Source organism: Chelon labrosus (genome assembly GCF_963514085.1).
Source record: "Chelon labrosus genome assembly, chromosome: 7".
NCBI classification, from domain to species: domain Eukaryota; kingdom Metazoa; phylum Chordata; class Actinopteri; order Mugiliformes; family Mugilidae; genus Chelon; species Chelon labrosus.
The window spans coordinates 30,069,626-30,087,351 of NC_140343.1; the positions used below are offsets into that span (position 1 = coordinate 30,069,626).

The 17,726-nt window shown below is 40.2% G+C and overlaps 1 protein-coding gene across 2 annotated transcripts in view; it reads right to left on the bottom strand.

The window, feature by feature from the left end:
* LOC311491003 (arf-GAP with coiled-coil, ANK repeat and PH domain-containing protein 2-like) overlaps positions 1-17,726 on the bottom strand; it is a 70,614-nt gene that overhangs the window by 7,777 nt on the left and 45,111 nt on the right. For both annotated transcript variants that reach the window (XM_084548836.1, XM_084548835.1), the window contains 13 exons: positions 15,952-16,026; positions 8,675-8,787; positions 8,234-8,285; positions 7,544-7,644; positions 7,320-7,425; positions 6,699-6,907; positions 5,783-5,852; positions 5,502-5,596; positions 3,391-3,593; positions 1,711-1,803; positions 1,037-1,260; positions 668-777; positions 442-552 (listed from right to left, as the gene is read on the bottom strand). In XM_084548836.1, coding sequence (XP_084404962.1) covers positions 442-552; positions 668-777; positions 1,037-1,260; positions 1,711-1,803; positions 3,391-3,593; positions 5,502-5,596; positions 5,783-5,852; positions 6,699-6,907; positions 7,320-7,425; positions 7,544-7,644; positions 8,234-8,285; positions 8,675-8,787; positions 15,952-16,026 — 1,562 coding nt within the window. The remainder of the gene's footprint in view (positions 1-441; positions 553-667; positions 778-1,036; positions 1,261-1,710; positions 1,804-3,390; positions 3,594-5,501; positions 5,597-5,782; positions 5,853-6,698; positions 6,908-7,319; positions 7,426-7,543; positions 7,645-8,233; positions 8,286-8,674; positions 8,788-15,951; positions 16,027-17,726) is intronic.

Consider the following 17,726-nt stretch of genomic DNA (forward strand, 5'->3'; position numbering starts at 1 on the left):
CGCCGAAATTTCGCTGAAGACAAGTCATACAAATGTTTGTATCTTCTGACCTCCTCAGTTAATCTTTCCTCTATGTGTTCCATCTTGATTGATCCAAAATCATCAATTTCGAAAACTGTGGAGAAGAAACCGGAAATACACTACTACCAAGCGGACCAATCACCGCTCTTGTGTCGCCGCAACATGTAGTTACATTTCTGGGGAGGTGCACATTAGGCTACAGCGATAAGGTTTGATTTGATAACTAATCATCAGTAATAGCAATTATCGCATTTGTCAAAGCACAGGCAGAGGAGGACGGAGAGAAGTGGCAGCAATCTTCCACCCCGATTTAACTATTAGACCGAGACCCAGCTTTTTAACTATTTGTAGATGCATTTCAAATTAACAAAATATCCCCATCTGTCGACAGTGTGCCCATAGTAGAATAAAAAGACTTACAATGTGACAATATCGGCATTGGCAGCTTCCACCGCTATGGTCAGGGGAGTTTTCTCATCAATGTCTGAAGCATTCTGGTTTGCTCCTCTTTTCAAGAATAAACATACTTGTCTGCAACAGATAAAAAACAGATAATTTTTTTTTTAGAATCTTTAAAATGGCCAGTCACTTCCTACAGGCTGACAGGCTGGTCTAGTAATGAAGGTATGAAAATGTGGAAACAAACCCTGTGTGTCCCAGCGTGGTTGCGTGGTGGAGAGGTCCTCGGCCCTGGGCATCCTGCTGGTTCACATTAGCTGCATTTTGGAGTAGAAACTCACAGGTGACCAGGGAACCCTGAAACAAATTGATATGATTTGCATGAGCACTATCCATCCACAGACAATTACTTGTCTGAAGCTTCATCCCAACACTGATCTATCTTTGCCATCATCTTAAAACTAAATTTAAATGTTAATCGAAATTAGTAAAAGTTTTAAATTGTCTAACACCATCTATGATGAACTTTTATACATTTCGTTAAAGGTCAGTCAAAGAAGCTACTCAAAACAGTTAATAGTTCCAAATTGACTGGGTTTCTTGTGGTCATACTAACCCCCTGCACCGCCATGATAAGCGGCGTTCTCTTATCCTCCTCTGTGTTGACCCAATTGACCTCAGCTCCGTGGGCAAGTGCCTCTGCCATGTCTGGCAAGCTCCGGGCACATGATGCCCAGTAGAGCTGAAGACCTGGGCTGTACTCCTTGGGCTCACAGAAAACCATCTCTTTACAGGGAGGAAGTGTGGCAGGCATGGGCATGGGTGGACACTCAGCAGCTTCTGAACAATACAAAGACACGTGTGTTAAGTTTTTTCTACAAACATTTACGCTTTCTATTTTGAGAACTTTGATTTTTCTGTAGTAAAGTTAATATAGAAAATAAAAGCAATTTTTGATTAAAACCAACACAACAATATACAATAAGATCTAAACAGCTGAAATACCACTTTACCTGTTTGTGTTTTAAGGCAACATGAATAAATCCCCCTATAAAAAGCCGACTGCTCAAATGTTTTACAAAATATGTTGGTGCGTTTGAGTTTAGCGCAATTGTCTCTGAGTGGTACCAATGGTCAATGACTCATTCTTCTCTTATAATCTTAGCACTTGCACATAATAAAATAGCTAAAGTGCCATAAGAATTTGTGGCTCACTCTCCAGCCTCATTGATGCTTGTGCAAGAGTCTGAGAAACCAATACAGGTGGAGACAGAGTTGTTTGTGTTTTACCTGCATCTGCCAGGCTGTTATTGGAGGCGGTGGTGGCCAGCATCTCCCTGCTCCCATCAGCACTGTTCTGAATGCCGCTGTCTGCACTTTTTACTGTAAAACAAAGTGTTGAATCACTGTTTGTGGTGATGAGGAATATTCACTGAGCGTATAAAATAAAAGGAACACCTTCCTGCTGATAGTTCTGCTTTGGAAAGAAAAACAATTTCAGCACATAAACCTTATCTTGTAGGCTCCTCAGGAGCCATTTGTTTGTGAAGTGTGAATATCTTTCAGGTTGGATTAACAAAATCAGCAGGTTGTCCTGATATTTTTTACTCAAGGTGTACGCAGAGGAAACTGGTGGTAAAAAAAAAAAAGAATACTGGATGACAGATCCCTCCACCACCTTAACTTCCAGGTCCCTAAAAACCAAAAACAGGATGACACAGACAAGTGGAAATATGAGATACTGACCAAAACCATGTGTGAGACATGTGTGAGACAAAGCATCCCCACTCCACATGAAAAACAACACATGGTACACTGTACAATGCTCGTAACATGACGGGACAGCTCATTAGAAGGACTGGATGAGGAAGAAACAGGAGTGAATGAAGGGTTAGTTCACAGCCTTGAAACAGTGAACTGAAAAGGGACAGAGGGGATGGAAAGCAAGCGAAACACAAAGCGTTTAGAACTTACTGCTCCTGAGCTTGGAGGAGGTGTCAAAGTAGGAGAAGAGTGAGTCAAGCTCATCAGGACAGAAGAGAGAGTCACGGCGGGCCTCCGCGCCACTGGCAGCAGCTATGCACGGGATGATGAGAGTTTGGAGGGCGAAGGGTGTAAATTGAGTGGCAGTGTGGGGTTGGGGGGATTCAGTTAGTGTAGTTGGCGAGTGCAGGGGTTAGTCCAGGAGCACAGAACAACCAGGGGTGGAAAGATAAAGGAGAGATTGAGAGAAAGAAAAATGCAGGGTGAAAGCACAAATTGTTAGACTACTGTCTCAGTTGACACTGGAAGAGACAGACTACAGAAAAGCAATGGCAGGCAAAGAGGGTTTATGCTGTTCAGAATGAACATACAGCATGCAAATGGGTGGACACTTTTCCACGGCAGAACAAATATCACACAGGAGTGTAAAATCAGCCTTGAACCAAAGTTCAACAGTCAACCCATCAGCAGGACTGGCGGTATCTGGGGCCACTGTGGCTTGGTAGGTAAAGCGGGTTGGCCATGAACCGGAGGGATAGCGGTTTGATCCCCAGAATCTGCCGAAGTGTCCTTCAGCAAGACACTGCACCCCCAGTTGCTCCCAGTGCGTGGCACTGGTGTGTGAATGTGTGTGTGTGTGCGCTTGTGTGAGCGAATGGGTAGATGTGTCTGTGACTGTAAAGCGTTTTGAGTACCAATAGGTAGAAAAGCACTATATAAAAACAAGGCCATTTACCAAAGTTTTGTTTGAGCAATGAATGCAGAAAGAATTTAGTTTTAGGCCTGACGGATTCCAACTTAAGAATAAATGTATTTTGGAGAAAATTATGTGCCCAAGCAATTAATAAGCCACCATCCACTGATTTCTAATATACCATTCCAATTATAGGATGGCTTTGCAGACTGTTGGACTAAACTCAGTTCAGTTTGATCCTGTGAGTTACAGAGAAGCATTGGGTTGAACTACTGACAGAGTTTTATACTGACCTGACTGCCCAGAGACGTTGGAACCGGGTCGAAGATTTGGGGTGGGTGGAGGCGGTCTTGGTGGCAGATGCTCAGAGCTACTGCTCAGCCTCTTCTCCTGTTTGCTCAAAGAAACCACTTTGTTGCGAAGCTCCTCATCTGATGGTCGGCGGACAAATCGGCGATCCACATACTTGGCTTTAATGTAAGCCTCTACCTCGTGTCTGGAAAATTGTTTAATTGTTGTGTTAAATGATATGCATTTTTGCAACACTTCTATATTTGATTTACTTTGACTAAACAGTTTTGTGCAGACCCTGTCTAGCAACTGAAGACCGGATTCTTAATTTATCACAATAAGCCAAAGACTTCTATATATTAAGATAATAATTCTTCTATATACACCGCAGAAAAAATGAAAGGAACTATTTTTAATCAGAGTAAAGCATGAAGTCAATTCAACTTCTGGGCTATTGATCTGGTCAGTTAAGTAGCAGAGGGGGTTGTTAATCAGTTTCAGCTGCTCTGGTTTTAATGGAATTAACAACAGGTGCACTAGAGGGACAACAATGAGACGACCCCCAAAACAGGTATGGGTTTTAAAGGTACAGGTGGAGGCCACTGACATTTTTTCCCTCTTCATCTTTTCTGACAGTTTTTCACTAGTTTTGCATTTGGCTAGGGTCAGTGATTCCAGGACACAGGCAGTTACTCTAGGTCAACCCATCAGCAGGACCGGTAATTGCTCCTCTGTGCAAGGAGGAACAGACAGAGTCCTACAAATTGACCTCCAGCAGGCCACTGGCGTGAATGTCTCTGACCAAACAATCAGAAACAGACTTCATAAGGGTGGCCTGAAGGCCACGTGTCCTCTAGTGGCACCGTGGAGCTCGATTGGCATTTGCCAAAGAACACCAGAAATGGCTGTGAGAAAAACACAGGATCCCTGCGATAGACTGGCGACCTGTCCAGGGTGTACCCCGCCTCTCGTGCAATGACAGCTGGGATAGGCTCCAGTGCCCCCCGCTACCCTCCAGAGGACAAGTGGTTACAGAAGAAGATGAATGAATGAATGAATGAATGAATGAAAAACATAGGGTGCAAAAAAACCTGCACTCATCTGTGAAAAACACAGAGTGCCAGTGGCACACAGATGAGCACAGGTTCACCCTGAGCACATGTGACAGGCATGAAAAGGTCTGGAGAAGCCGTGGACATTGTTATGCTGCCTGTTAACATCGTTCAGCTTGGCCAGTTTTGTGGTGGGTCAGGGATGTTCTGGGGAGGCGTATCCATGTAGGGATGCACAGACCTCTACAGGTTAGACAACGGCACCCTGCCTGCCATTAGGTATCAGGATGAAATCCTTAATCCCATTGTCAGACCCTTCGGTAGTGCAGTGGGTCCTGGGTTCCTCTTGGTGCACGACTATACCTGGCCTCATGTGACGATAGTATGCAGGCAGTCCTGGGAGGATGAACGAATTAATACCATTGACTGGCCCCACGTTCACCTGACCTAAATCCAATAGAATAACTCAGATACATTATGTTTTGGTCCATCCGGCTCCACCAGGTTGCGCCTCGGACTGACCAGGAGCTCAGTGATGTCCTTGTCCAGATCTAGGAGGAGATACCCCAGGACACCATCTGTCGTCTCATCAGGAGCATGCCCCAACGTTATCAGGCATACAAGCACATGGGGGCCATACAAACCACTGAGTACCATTTTGAGTTGCTGCAATGAAATTTCAGGAAAACAGACTAGCCTGCTGCATCATTTTTTTTTTTTACTCTGATTTTCGGGGTATCTTTGAATTCAGCCCTCTGCAGTTTGATCATTTTCATTTCCATCTTTCGTTCCTAACACATTACCAGTACATATCAGTATAGATATCCAGCATAATATTTTTTTCCCATTGAGATCTGATGTGTTTTCGTAGTGTTTGTTAACTTTTTTTGAACAGTGTATTACTTTCTTTTTTATTGTCAGTACTACAATTACTTTCACAAGGTAAGATATACAGGAAATACTAATTACGAAGGAATAGTCTAAGTGAGAAATATATTTATTTTCCTGCAGGATTTAAACATAAATCATTTTGTCTGAAAATACCAGCTTTAGTCCTGTACCTTGGGTCTCCTGGTTGTGGCTTTCTCGTTCCTAGCTCCTCTCGTCGAGCTTCATAGATCTGGTTGATCACTTTGTTCCCCAGTTCACACATCAGCTGCAAAATATTCAAAATAAAATTGGTTATCGCAGTGGAGTAATCAGCCAGGAGGAGTTACAAATTATTCCTGCCAAGCATAGTAGAAAGCACAGAAAAAAAGTTGTGTAGCAATACAAGTAGTACTAAACTTAAACTTAAGACTTGTTCGTTTCTTATAGTCAGTTCATGTAGATACTCACTCACCTTAAGTAGTTCAGGCTCCCATGTATCCAAAGTTAAAGACCGAACCTTAGAGAAATGCACTCCCAGACTCCTGTAAATGAAAGAACGGCACAACAACATCACTCACTATGCTTTTACTGTAAAAAGACAGACACTTGATTGACTGATAAATTGATAAATAAAAGCTATCTGTAGCATTAGCTTTGAAAGAATCACCTACTTTACTCTTAGTATCTAGATGTTTTGCATAGGTTTTTTAATTGTATATTCATCTGGAAAATATAATGTACAGCATAGCTTGTGTAAATGACAGATGTCACAGATGGGGCTAGTAAAGAAATTATAAGTTCTATAATTAATTTAATTAAATCATATCACAGCCACTTTGGTTAGCTTATCATAAAGCCTGAATCCCTTTTGGTTATTGCGTCACACCGAGAGAGTGGGAGCAGAGCTGCCCCTGTTTATGTAAATTAAACTGGCCTATGCGGCGGTGAAACACTTAACGCTGGCAAGTAATTAAAGGTCGTTATAACATCCCAAGCAGACTATGTGTTTACACAGCAGCAAGTTGACATTTCATAAATCCCCAATGACAAACATTTTGAACAAAGCATTCACACCATGGCCCTGAAGGAAAATAGTTTTCATAACTAACATAGTTTTAATCATTTCTCTTTCCACATAGCTTAAATTAACTCCAAATTAACTGAATTCCTGCAAAGTGGTAAAAATAAATAAATAAATAAAATAACATTAATGAGGCCTTAGTTTATTAGTTTCCCAGAATTTTTGCTTAATGGAATTAAGCTCTTTAAATACTCATGGTAATATTCATTAAGTTGGATATTTTCACTTTTGTACGTCTAGCTGTTCTAAAAAAAGATCATAAAAACCTAATGTGAAGTTTGGCTTATGAAAAACTACAGTACTTTACCTGTGTATGCCAGAGCACTGTATACAGAGGGTGATGCCAAGATTGATGCTGGCCCATCGTGGATCTGGCTGGCCACAGTCGCAGCAGCAGGCATTGCCTGGGATGGCCAGAACCTTCTGTAGGGCACCCTCTCCCTTTAATGATCTCTCTTTTGGCTCCCCACCAGAATCCAGACTCCCAGTTGACGTGGATGACTTCCTATCCAGCTTCTGAAATTGGAAAATGCAGTCACCAAAAACGAATGACATGCATATTAAAAAACAAAAGAGAACTAAATTTAATGAAATATGCTCTGTGTCTGATAAGAGGGAAAAGCAAAGAGTTAAACAATATAAAATGAAAAATGACTTAAGAGCACAGAAAGTGGGTGTTATGTACATAAACAGATATTATTGATTGCTTCAAAATTGTATGTGTATTATTAATTATTAATGTATTATTAGCTCACTTATTTTTCCTCAGTTTTTGTTTTCTGGAATATTAGAGTTAAACAACTTGGAATGTATTCCTTTGAATTTATTTGCTCCAAAATGTAATATTATTTTAAATGTAAATGTAAATATTTGTCAGTGTCTATCTTTCAGATCAACCATTCAGGCAGTCTCAGGGTTTGGTTTTTACCTCGCTGTCATCTCCCTTGTCTCGGAAGGCGGTGGCGATGCTGTTCTGGACAGCTTTGATCCAGGCCTGACGCAGTTTCTCAGAGTCTGCCTGCATCATGCAGCTCCTGTGGGTCAAGACAGGCATCAGACAGCTGCTGTCAGCTCATAGTGCATCTGAGTATGTGGTACATATCTCATGTATCATTAGACTGATAGAGGGATGTTTCAGTTACTCAAACCTACTTGGTGGGTGACACCACTTCAAAACAGAAGCGACGCTCTATGTCCTCACAGTGTTTGACTGTACATAGTCTCAGGTCTTCTACCACCACTGTAGGGTTGTCCTGAGGAAACATCCCAAAAGCTCCGGTCAAACATAGTTCACACACACATTCAAGATTCTCTATAGAGCATGGGATAAGTTGTTGTTCCCTTGTACTGCAACTATTGTCATTCTTCCTTTTGTGATATTATTGTATTATATCAATAATATAATAATATATAGAAACCTATTTAGAAACATTTTAAACCACGCGGGTAGTGACAAAATTAAGCATTGGTGACAATAACATATAGTATCTGAAACATTAACTCCCGCTATCAAGACATACACTAATTAAAGTACGAAGAGAAAGCATGCCAATGATTTATAGTAATAAAAATGCATAAAGTGCCTAATAATAAATGTATGTAATGTAATATGTTTATAAATAGAGCAAAATGTGACTTACTAACTGCATTATACTAAATCAATACACAGAGAAAGATTTTCACCCTCAGCAGTGGCTTATTTTGCGCTAGATGACTGTTTATAATTTCTGCTCTAAATTGAGTCATTGGCATCCTGTTAAAAATAGATGGGGTTATTTGTGCTGGAAGTCAAACACATGCATATTTGAATGTGGTCGGTGTGGAGGGAGTCACTTGACATACCTTAAATTTCTTCTGGTATACTAGCTGATTGTTTTGGATGGAGAACCAACGCCTGAAACAAGATCACAAGCTGATTAAAAGCAAAGTCACATGCAAATGCTAGTTATGTCCTTTTAATAACACCCTTTGACATACTTTTGGTGGGAATGAGAAAAGCTTGTGGCATGATATAACCATCCTTTTGAAAACATGTTTTAAAATATTTTTTGGGGTATTAAAATGTCCCACTTCTTATATTTTTGATCCACAACCAGTCCACTAAAGTTATACCTTATCATTAAGTAGCTTTTAAGTATTTTTTTTTTATTCCAATACTTCTACGGCAACTAAGGGGAACCTTAGGTCACCTTAATTTCATTGTACCTGTACATTGACAATAAAGACATTCTATTCTATTCTATTCTATTCATAGAGCTTCACATTAAGTATCGTCTACTGTACCTATTCCATGTCTTGAAGGCATTGCTGGCTCTCTTAAACAGATAACCCTCCATGGCGATTCCATTGTCTGCATCCACGTTATATTCCAGTTTGGTGTCGTCATTCGAGAAATCCTGAATAAACAATTGGAAAGGAATAAAGGAAAGCAGAGACATTGTTGAAGTCAAATGTCAAATGTTTACATGACATATGCCAGAAATTGCTTAGTTTGTCCTGATAATACAAAGTCGGTATCATTTACCACCCGAGTACCATTTCTTAGTTTGTGTGCAAAAAACAAAAGAATAAAGTCAATAAAATAAAATGGTGAAAGTCTAATATCACACACTTTAACATCAGGAGTCCGATTTTAGTGCTATACTTGCATTGAAACAACATTTAAACTAAGACTGATTCAATATACTGTGGAAATTAAAACAGTTTTTATAATGTTTTTTGTGCAGTAGTTAGTTATTGTTCTCTAAGGACTAAAGTAGCAAAGTGTCACGCGTCCTTCCTCTCACTGACTCTGCTGTAACTCAACCTCATGTGTTGTCATGGGACTGTCCTTGTGGTCAGACTAGCTTTAACTACTTGAGCTGCCGCCACACTCTCCTAACACCTTTCCAGCTTTCTTAGCTTCAAGTGACATTGAACACCAGGATGCGTAAAGACATACGTGTGTGTGTGTGTGTGTGTGTGTGTGTGTGTGTGTGTGTGTGTGTGTGAGAGTGTGTGTGTGTGTGTGTGTTTGCATGTGTCCTTGTGGAGTCAATTTACAGAAAGTGTCTCTGTCTCCACAACCAATTACAGCTTGATAGATCAAGCTCTGTTACAGTAACCGGCTGACCAATTATCTTCTCTGTTGTCCTTCTACAAACTTCCAGAGTCAACAAGCCAATGAGAGCAAGCTTAAATCTTGAGCAGCGTTTGTGTGGTCAACTCGAACCTTGTTCTTTCTTAACTTTTCTGCACATGCATCACATTTACTGATCATCTTTTTGTCTATATTTTGATATGACTTTATGAGAAACTTAAAAATTTTGCATGTTTATGTATTGATTAACCAAGTCCTGGGTTGTGACCAAAACATTACACAGACTGCAGGCCAACCTACAGTGGGGTCACTAAGAAGCATATGTGAATCTGGGAAATTCTGTGATGACTGAAAATGAGTGAATCAGCAGGTGGCAACAATGGGTATCTATCAATACAAACTGTGTAATAAGTGTACCCAGACAAAGCTGCAAATCTTTAGATATAAAGAACAAAAACCAACCAACATCAAAGAACTATGGGCAATGAAGGCCGACTGTGACATTGTCTTACAACGCTTGCATCTGGACAAAAAGGTGCACTTAAAAGGGTGTGCATGGGTGAAAAGAAATAACTCTGAACTGGCCTCTCCAGAATTATGTTGATCAGCTGATCCGCAGTTTATTAATTAAAGATTATCATGTGGTTCCGAAAATATTTGTAGACTTGAATATTTATATAATATGTAAAACGAGTAGAGCCTTCTACGTGCTCTTTCAGCTGGGTTGGCAGCCAATCACAGAGTCTCACTCCAGAAGAACCACTGACTCAACAGGCTGAATCGGATGAAACGCAGCCAACAAAGGTCCAACTAGTGGCAACTGTGAGGGAAATGAATGGCCTGACACCAGTAAACAGCTGATCATTGGCTTGGTCTGTCAAGACTTAAATTGGATGGAATGGAATTACCATTTTTTACAACCTGGACCTTATTTCTGGCATAAAATATGATAGTAACTCCGGACTCAACAGGGAATAGCACTAGCGTATCCTAATAAAATATTGGTGAAATGAACGAGTTTTGCGGCAGATAATGCGTTATTTAGAGGCTGCGTTGCGGTGCCCCAGTCACTCCCACTATATGGACATGCAGATCTAAATATCGTCCGAATGACAACAAATTACATCAAAGTTATATGGGTGAGTAAACGATTATATTTTATACCAGAAATAAGGTCCAGGTTGTAAAAAACGTTAATTCCCCTTTAAAATTTCCATTTAGGATTAACATTAAAATCAGCCTCCCTCTTATTGCCTGAATCTATAAATGTAACCAAAGAAAAAGTTCAACAATCCCCTTTTCACCTTTACATCACACACATATTCATCATGGTGTACTGAATGAACAAGCATACCCAGAAGCAAACACAATTTTCCAGCATGTCATACACAGAGACAAATTAAGTTATTTTAGGTGCGCAAGGAGAGCAGCACGTGTCTATATTAAGTTTCTGAATACAAAGAATATGGAATGAGCTGGCATTACTTAATCATCTTTTCCTAGACGAAGGATAAAATTAACCTTGACACTGATGCCACATAGCTCTAACAACTATTCTGAAAACTACGATGTATGGAGAAATAATCACCCTTAATTTCCACTTGGACCAGAGAAGACATGACACTGAAACTTAGTACTTGGCGCATGCGTGCAGTCACTAACAGATGCATACACTATATGATTGTCAAGAATGACAAAAATGGCGTATTGTAAGTACGACAAAGTTGGCATCATGTGAAAATAGTGGTCAAACTATACAGCAGTAAGATTACTGTTCTTAGTTCGTCAAACATTTCAAAAACTGTAGAGGTTTGTGCATTAATAATCCAACATACAAATAAATTCACAATAGACCACAAAGCAACAAACCACTTTGACATCAAAATAGCAACCAGCAGGCCACTGTAGCAAATAATGACAACAACAACAAGCCAATAAAATGAAACATGCGGGATTATCAAGACATATCAACACCAGTACATAGGTTACACTTTAAAATGAGCACACAGACATAGGTACAAATATCTACACAACACCGCAATGCAGTCCTTTAGCAAGTGCAGGAGAGCAGATGAAAAACTGGGTCAAGTAAGCCTTCAAAACAGAAGTGAGATGGAATACCGATGCATTGACTCTACGTACGGAGGTCGACCTCCAAGCACAAAAGTTGCGGCAGTCTGGTAAATATTCGAGTTCTGTCACCTCCTAAAATATCACACAAACAGCAAGAGAACAACACAGAGTAAAAAGAATTTTGTATTTTCTTGTGTAGAGGAATTTATACTTGATTTGTTAAAATAAAAATAAAAAATACGTACAAACAAGAAAAAAACAAAAGTATAGGAAGCAAAATAAAACTGAAAGACTATTACTGATAGTAGCCATGGGCACAGTCACAATGTAAGGTGAAAGGACTCAAACAATAGTTTAACTAAGTTCCTCTTAAATGCACTCACCAGATACCAAACATAGTGAAAGCGACTGAAAATCTTCATCTTTCATGGATTGTTCTGTATCAGGAAACTTCGATGTCACTGACAACCTGTCTCAATCACAAACTCCCCTGTGTAGCATCTTAATGACTGAAGTCACTCGAAGCAGAATGGGCTGTCTCACCTCCTCTCTACTGCGGCGTAGTGTCTATTAAAACTTTCACAACAGTCTCTGCTCCTCCTCCTGAGGCCTCCTGCTCTAAGCGAAGGTCACCTGCATGTATGTGTGTGTGACTGCTGGGTTAGAATAATTAAGCAGACCATGCAGAGGAGCTCAGGCATCAAACATTTATAATGACTTTGGTTTAAAAGACATGCACTCAGCTTTTCAACTCACTCTCTCGTCTCCTTTTGTGTTACCAGAGTAGCCAATTCAATCATGCCAAGCCAGTCCTAGCCAAACCTGCTCACTGTCTAAAGTGTTTAAGCATTTAGTGTGAACTAAAAAGGCATCTAGTGTTTATGTCCGTAAATAGATTATTGACAATCATATGATTTTTATACTGTTACTGAAACCAATGACCCTGATTTGTTTCTTTATGAGATGAGACAGAAATCCTCTGACACCGTCTCATTTTCAAAATGGGGGAAACAAAGATAAAATTAAAAAAAAAAGACCGATAGGGTAATTTAATCAGTTTCTTTAGTCAATTTCCATGCTCTCAACTTTACAAGAAAAGCTCTTAACCCAACCAAACCTCAAAATGTTACTCGCTCCAAACACCTACTACACTGCCTGGGCCAAAAAAAAAAAGTCACCACCAAAAAAAAGGTCACACACTCTAATATTTCATTGGACCTCCTTTAGCTTTGATTACAGCACACATTCGCTGTGGCATTGTTTTGATAAGTTTCTGCAATGTCACAAGATTTATTTCCATCCAGTCTTTTCACAAAGACCTTGTATTGATGAAGGGAAAGTCTGACCACTGTGAACAGCCTTCTCCATCACATCCCAAAGATTCTCAACTGGACTGGAGGCCAATCCATGTGTGAAAATTATGTCTCATGCTCCCTGAACCACTCTTTCACAATTTGAGCCCCAGGAATCCTGGCATTGTCATCTTGGAATATGCCCGTGCCATGAGGGAAGAAAAAATCCATTGATGAAATAACCTGGTCATTCAGTATATTCAGGTAGTCAGCTGACCTTCTCCTTTGGGCACATAATGTTGCTGAACCTAGACCTGACTAACTGCAGCAACCTCAGATCATAGCACTGCCCCCACAGGCTTGTACAGTAGACACGAGGCATGATGGGTGCATCCCTTCATCTGCCTCTCTTCTTACCCTGATGTCCCCATCACTCATAAATCTGGACTCACCATGACCTTCTTCCATTTCTCCAGAATCCAATCTTATTCTACCAAATTGAATTTTTTTTCCCGGTTAGCCTCACTGATAGTGGTTTTCTTAAGGCTACACAGCTGTTCAGTCCCAATCCCTTGAGTTCCCTTCACATTCCCTTACTGTTGTTTTTCTTTGATTTGATTTCACCAAATGATTAAAGTGACCGCCGATCAAGATCAATCAGGATTTTTTTCTGATTGACCACATTTCTTACTCGAAGACGATGGTTCCCCACTACCCTTCCAGTTTTTAATAATGCTTGGACAGTTCTTAACCAAATTTTAGTAGTTTCTGCAATCTCCTAAGATGTTTTCTCCGCTTAACACGTGCCAATGATTTGACCCTTCTCAAACAGACTAACATCTTTAACATGACCACGGGATGTAGCTTTCGTCATGGTTGTATAAGAAATGAGAAGCTACTCATTGCATCAGTTGGGATTAAATAACTTGTTGGCAGATGAAAGACAATCGCCCATGTAGTGATTTTCCAATAGGAGGCTCATACCTATTTGCTTAGTTAAATCCAGGTGGCAACTTTGTTTTTGGCTAGGCAGTGTATTTTAAAGTGTGGTGTCCTACATTACCTGGAGAGAATGATGGACAGAGGAGGTTTTGGAACCTTGTGTATGGGTCAGTCTTAAATAGATTTCATTACAAGATGGACATTTAACTTAATGGTGAGAAAACTTGTCTTCTAACTTTGAAGATTTGGTCACTGCAACAGCCAGTATGCATCAACCAACATGCGCCTTGTCAAACTTGAACTTCGAGTATTACATTTAAATACATGGCATTTGTGTAACTTGTCAACTTAGGCAATTGGGGAAATGTTCATATTAAGTACATTCAATTAAGTAATACATCAGTGTTGAGTTTCTTCAAACGTATATCAGAGCATGACCAGTGTAAAGAGTTCTCAAATCACCCCTCTCCCACTTCTCAGTAATTTCTATATTCCACTGTACTTTCAACATTCTCACACCGAGTATTATCAGCATGTTTCACTTCATTCAACTAGAAACCACTGTGAGAAATCTGAAAACAAATGTTACACAGACCTTCCTTCTTGGCTCAAATAAGCCTTTACTAAAGATACTTCTTGCATTCCTACATACATCTGTAATACCTGCATGAGCATGAGTACAAGGCATTATGGTGTCAAAACCAAGGCAGAGTTTTACATACACTAAATGTAACACCAAGAACAGGAACATGCATGACAACATGCAGACATTGCATATGTTACCTGCATAGCAGCCTGGAGTGAGAAGAAGAGAAGGGAAAAAAAGAGAAGAAGTATAAGACAACTGTTTCAGTTGTTATGTGTACAAACAACAAGAGGAGAAAGAGCAGTCAGAGCAAGACCTCATAAAATAGCATCTAGATAAATTGCGAAGGCACAGGCGAAGTTGACACACGCACCATCAGTGACAGAACAAGAGGGAAGAGAGAGGACAGAATGAAAGAGGGAGGATAAAGAGAAGAAAAATACAAAAGGACAGCCTGAAAGAACAACAGAAAGGATGTTAAAGACATCAAAGAAGATTTGCGTGCAGTAAGAGACTGAAACAAGCATCACTGACAGGCAGATAGAGAAAGAGAAGCCCAGCAGACAACAGCTGGATAAGTAACTGGCAGATGTTGTATGGAGTTAATGATGCAGTGTCAAGGGCTATTTACCACTACTACACATTGTGACACAACAACCCACATCCTGCTTAGCTTTTATTCTGCAGGGGGGTTTGTACAGCTTAGAGTTTAGAAGTGGCTTTTAAATAACTAGTAAAATTAAAAGTTTAAGAAAAATAAAAGTAGTTTAAGTCTCCTAGTTTTGGTTTATGTCTGTTTATTTCTGGACAAGAAGCTGATATGTGAAACATATATGTGACTCATAGGGGAAATTAGTGTTGGCAGGCATGCTGGACAGAGACGCAGGACACAGGAGCACGCTGAAACCAAAGCTCGTTTAAAAATTTCTTTCCGTCACCTGTGAATAATGCATGGGCGTGTAGCTGAGCTCAACCTTAGGGATCCCATTACACCTGAGTACTACCTCCATTCACTCAAATGACAAATGCACAGTAAACTGGTGAAAGCAATATTCCACTACATTACCGCTCTCTTTATGGTGAGAAACTGTCCATAAATTAAGATAAATTATTTATACCAATCATTAATTTCAATTTCAATTAACTGTTTTGACCTTTTAATTTTAATTTACAAAACAACAAATGATCTGAATATTTTCCTTCAGAGTTACACAAGCTTGTAATATTATTGCATTGCGGCCCACAACTCTTACAGTATAGTGTTTGGACAGAGGTCAGTGCAGGTGAGAAAAAGCGCAAGGTCTTGATAAGGTGGCTTTGGGGGTACATGTTAAGTCTTCAACAGTTCAACAGTGTGTCTGACTATAATTTTAATAGGAAGATACCTGTGTACAGTAAGAAAGGTTTTGTGGCACAAGAGGACCTAACAGTCAGAAAATCAGTGCACCTGCAAGAACTTATTGTAGCTTTGCACAGCTTTAAGTTTATTTTTTCGTTTCTTTGAACAGACAAAAAAAGTCTGGCTGTAATTTTGGTGTGCACGTGCATCTTTAAAACCAAAATAAGGGCATATTGAGTGTGTGCGCACCTTTTGTTGGATGGTGGAGTGTTTCTGCTCCATGTCCCTCTTCTCTTTGGCAGCATCCACCACCAACTGGTCCAACTGCAAGAGACAGAACAAAGGACAAGGAACATGGAAAGTCAAGCTTACAGAACCAATTGGTCAATACGCATTTCACTCAAAAACAGCATTAACAAATATTTAAGTGTAGTCAAGGCAAAATATATACTTTCTAACTTGTCTCGCCATACAGTTACAGAGAAAGCAGTTAAAAAGTGAGTGGTGTGACAGTCTTAAACTCTAGTGCTGCTCAATAAAAACAAAAGATTTATCTTTCAAATACACCTGAGAGGTACACTACCGATCAAAAGTTTTAGAACACCACACTTTTTTCCATTTTTCTACTGAAAATTATTCAGTTTAGTGTCTCATTGCACTCTGAAAAGAGTGCAATGAGACAAATAAGCAATTTGAGTTGAAAAAGAAATCATGGAATCAATTTATAGACCAAAATGTAACTTTTGACTCATCAAAGTAGCCACCTTTGGCAGATATAACAGCTGAACACACTCGTGGCATTCTTTCTACAATAGAAATCAAATATTCTTCAGAAAGTTCTTCCCAAGTCTGTTGCAGAAGTTCCCATAAATGTGTGGCACTTGTAGGTTGCTTGTCTTTCACTCTTCTGTCCAGTTCATCCCAAACCAGCTCGATGGGGTTTAAGTCTGGAGACTGTGCTGGCCATCTTACCATCTTGTTCTTTTTTCCTGAGGTAGCTCTGGCATAGCTTGGACTTGTGTTTTGGGTCATTATCTTGCTGTAGGATGAACCTCTGACCAACTAGGCGCATACCAGAGGGTATTGCATGGCGCTGCAGAATGCTGTGGTAGCTGTTTTGGTTCAGAGTGCTTCTCACTCTGTACAAGTCACCGACCCTGGATCCAGCAAAACAGCCCCAGACCATCACACTTCCTCCTCCATGTTTGACAGTTGATGTCACACACTGTGGAACCATCCTCTCGCCTACTCGACAGCGTACAAAGATCCTGCGTGATGAACGGAAGATTTGAAATTTTGATTCATCAGTCCATAATACCTTCTTCCAGTCTTCAGTAGTCCAATGGCGGTGTTCCATGGCCCAGGCAAGCCTCTTTCATCTTAGCGATAGCTTTCTTCCTGCAACTCGTCCCGTCAAACCTGCTGCTCGAAGTCTTCTCTTCACAGTTGAAACTGAGATTTACTTACTACGACCACTATTAAGCTGTGCTTGAAGCTGTTGTCCTGTGAGCCGCCTATCACAAGCTGTTAACTCTCAGAAACTTGTCCTCTGATTCAGTTGTGGCTTTGGGTCTGCCAGACCTCTTCCTGTCAGAGTTTCCCCCAGTTTCTGAGTGCCTTTTGATGGTGAAGAAAACTGTACTCACTGACACCTTGACTTTCTTTGCATTTTCCCTGTAGGAAAGACCTACATTTTAAGTGTTATGATGGTCTGTCTCTCTTCCATTGTTAATTGCCTTTTTCTCGCCATTTTTGTAGCAACACACTACTTTCTGCAGTACAATACTGTTCACCTGATGCTCCTGAGGGTCTGGTACCACAGTGTGTTCCAACACTGCTTTTATGCAGACAGAGGGGGTTGTAACCAAGTAACCAAGAAAAGTTGGGACACCTGTAGGAATTAGTAGCACCAGCTTTCAAGGCTGATTCAACCTTCATTGCTGCAGAACAGCTTTAAATTGTTAACCCACTTCGTTTTCCCTGAAAGAGGCCTTTTTGTATAATTCTGAAATGTACATTATTTT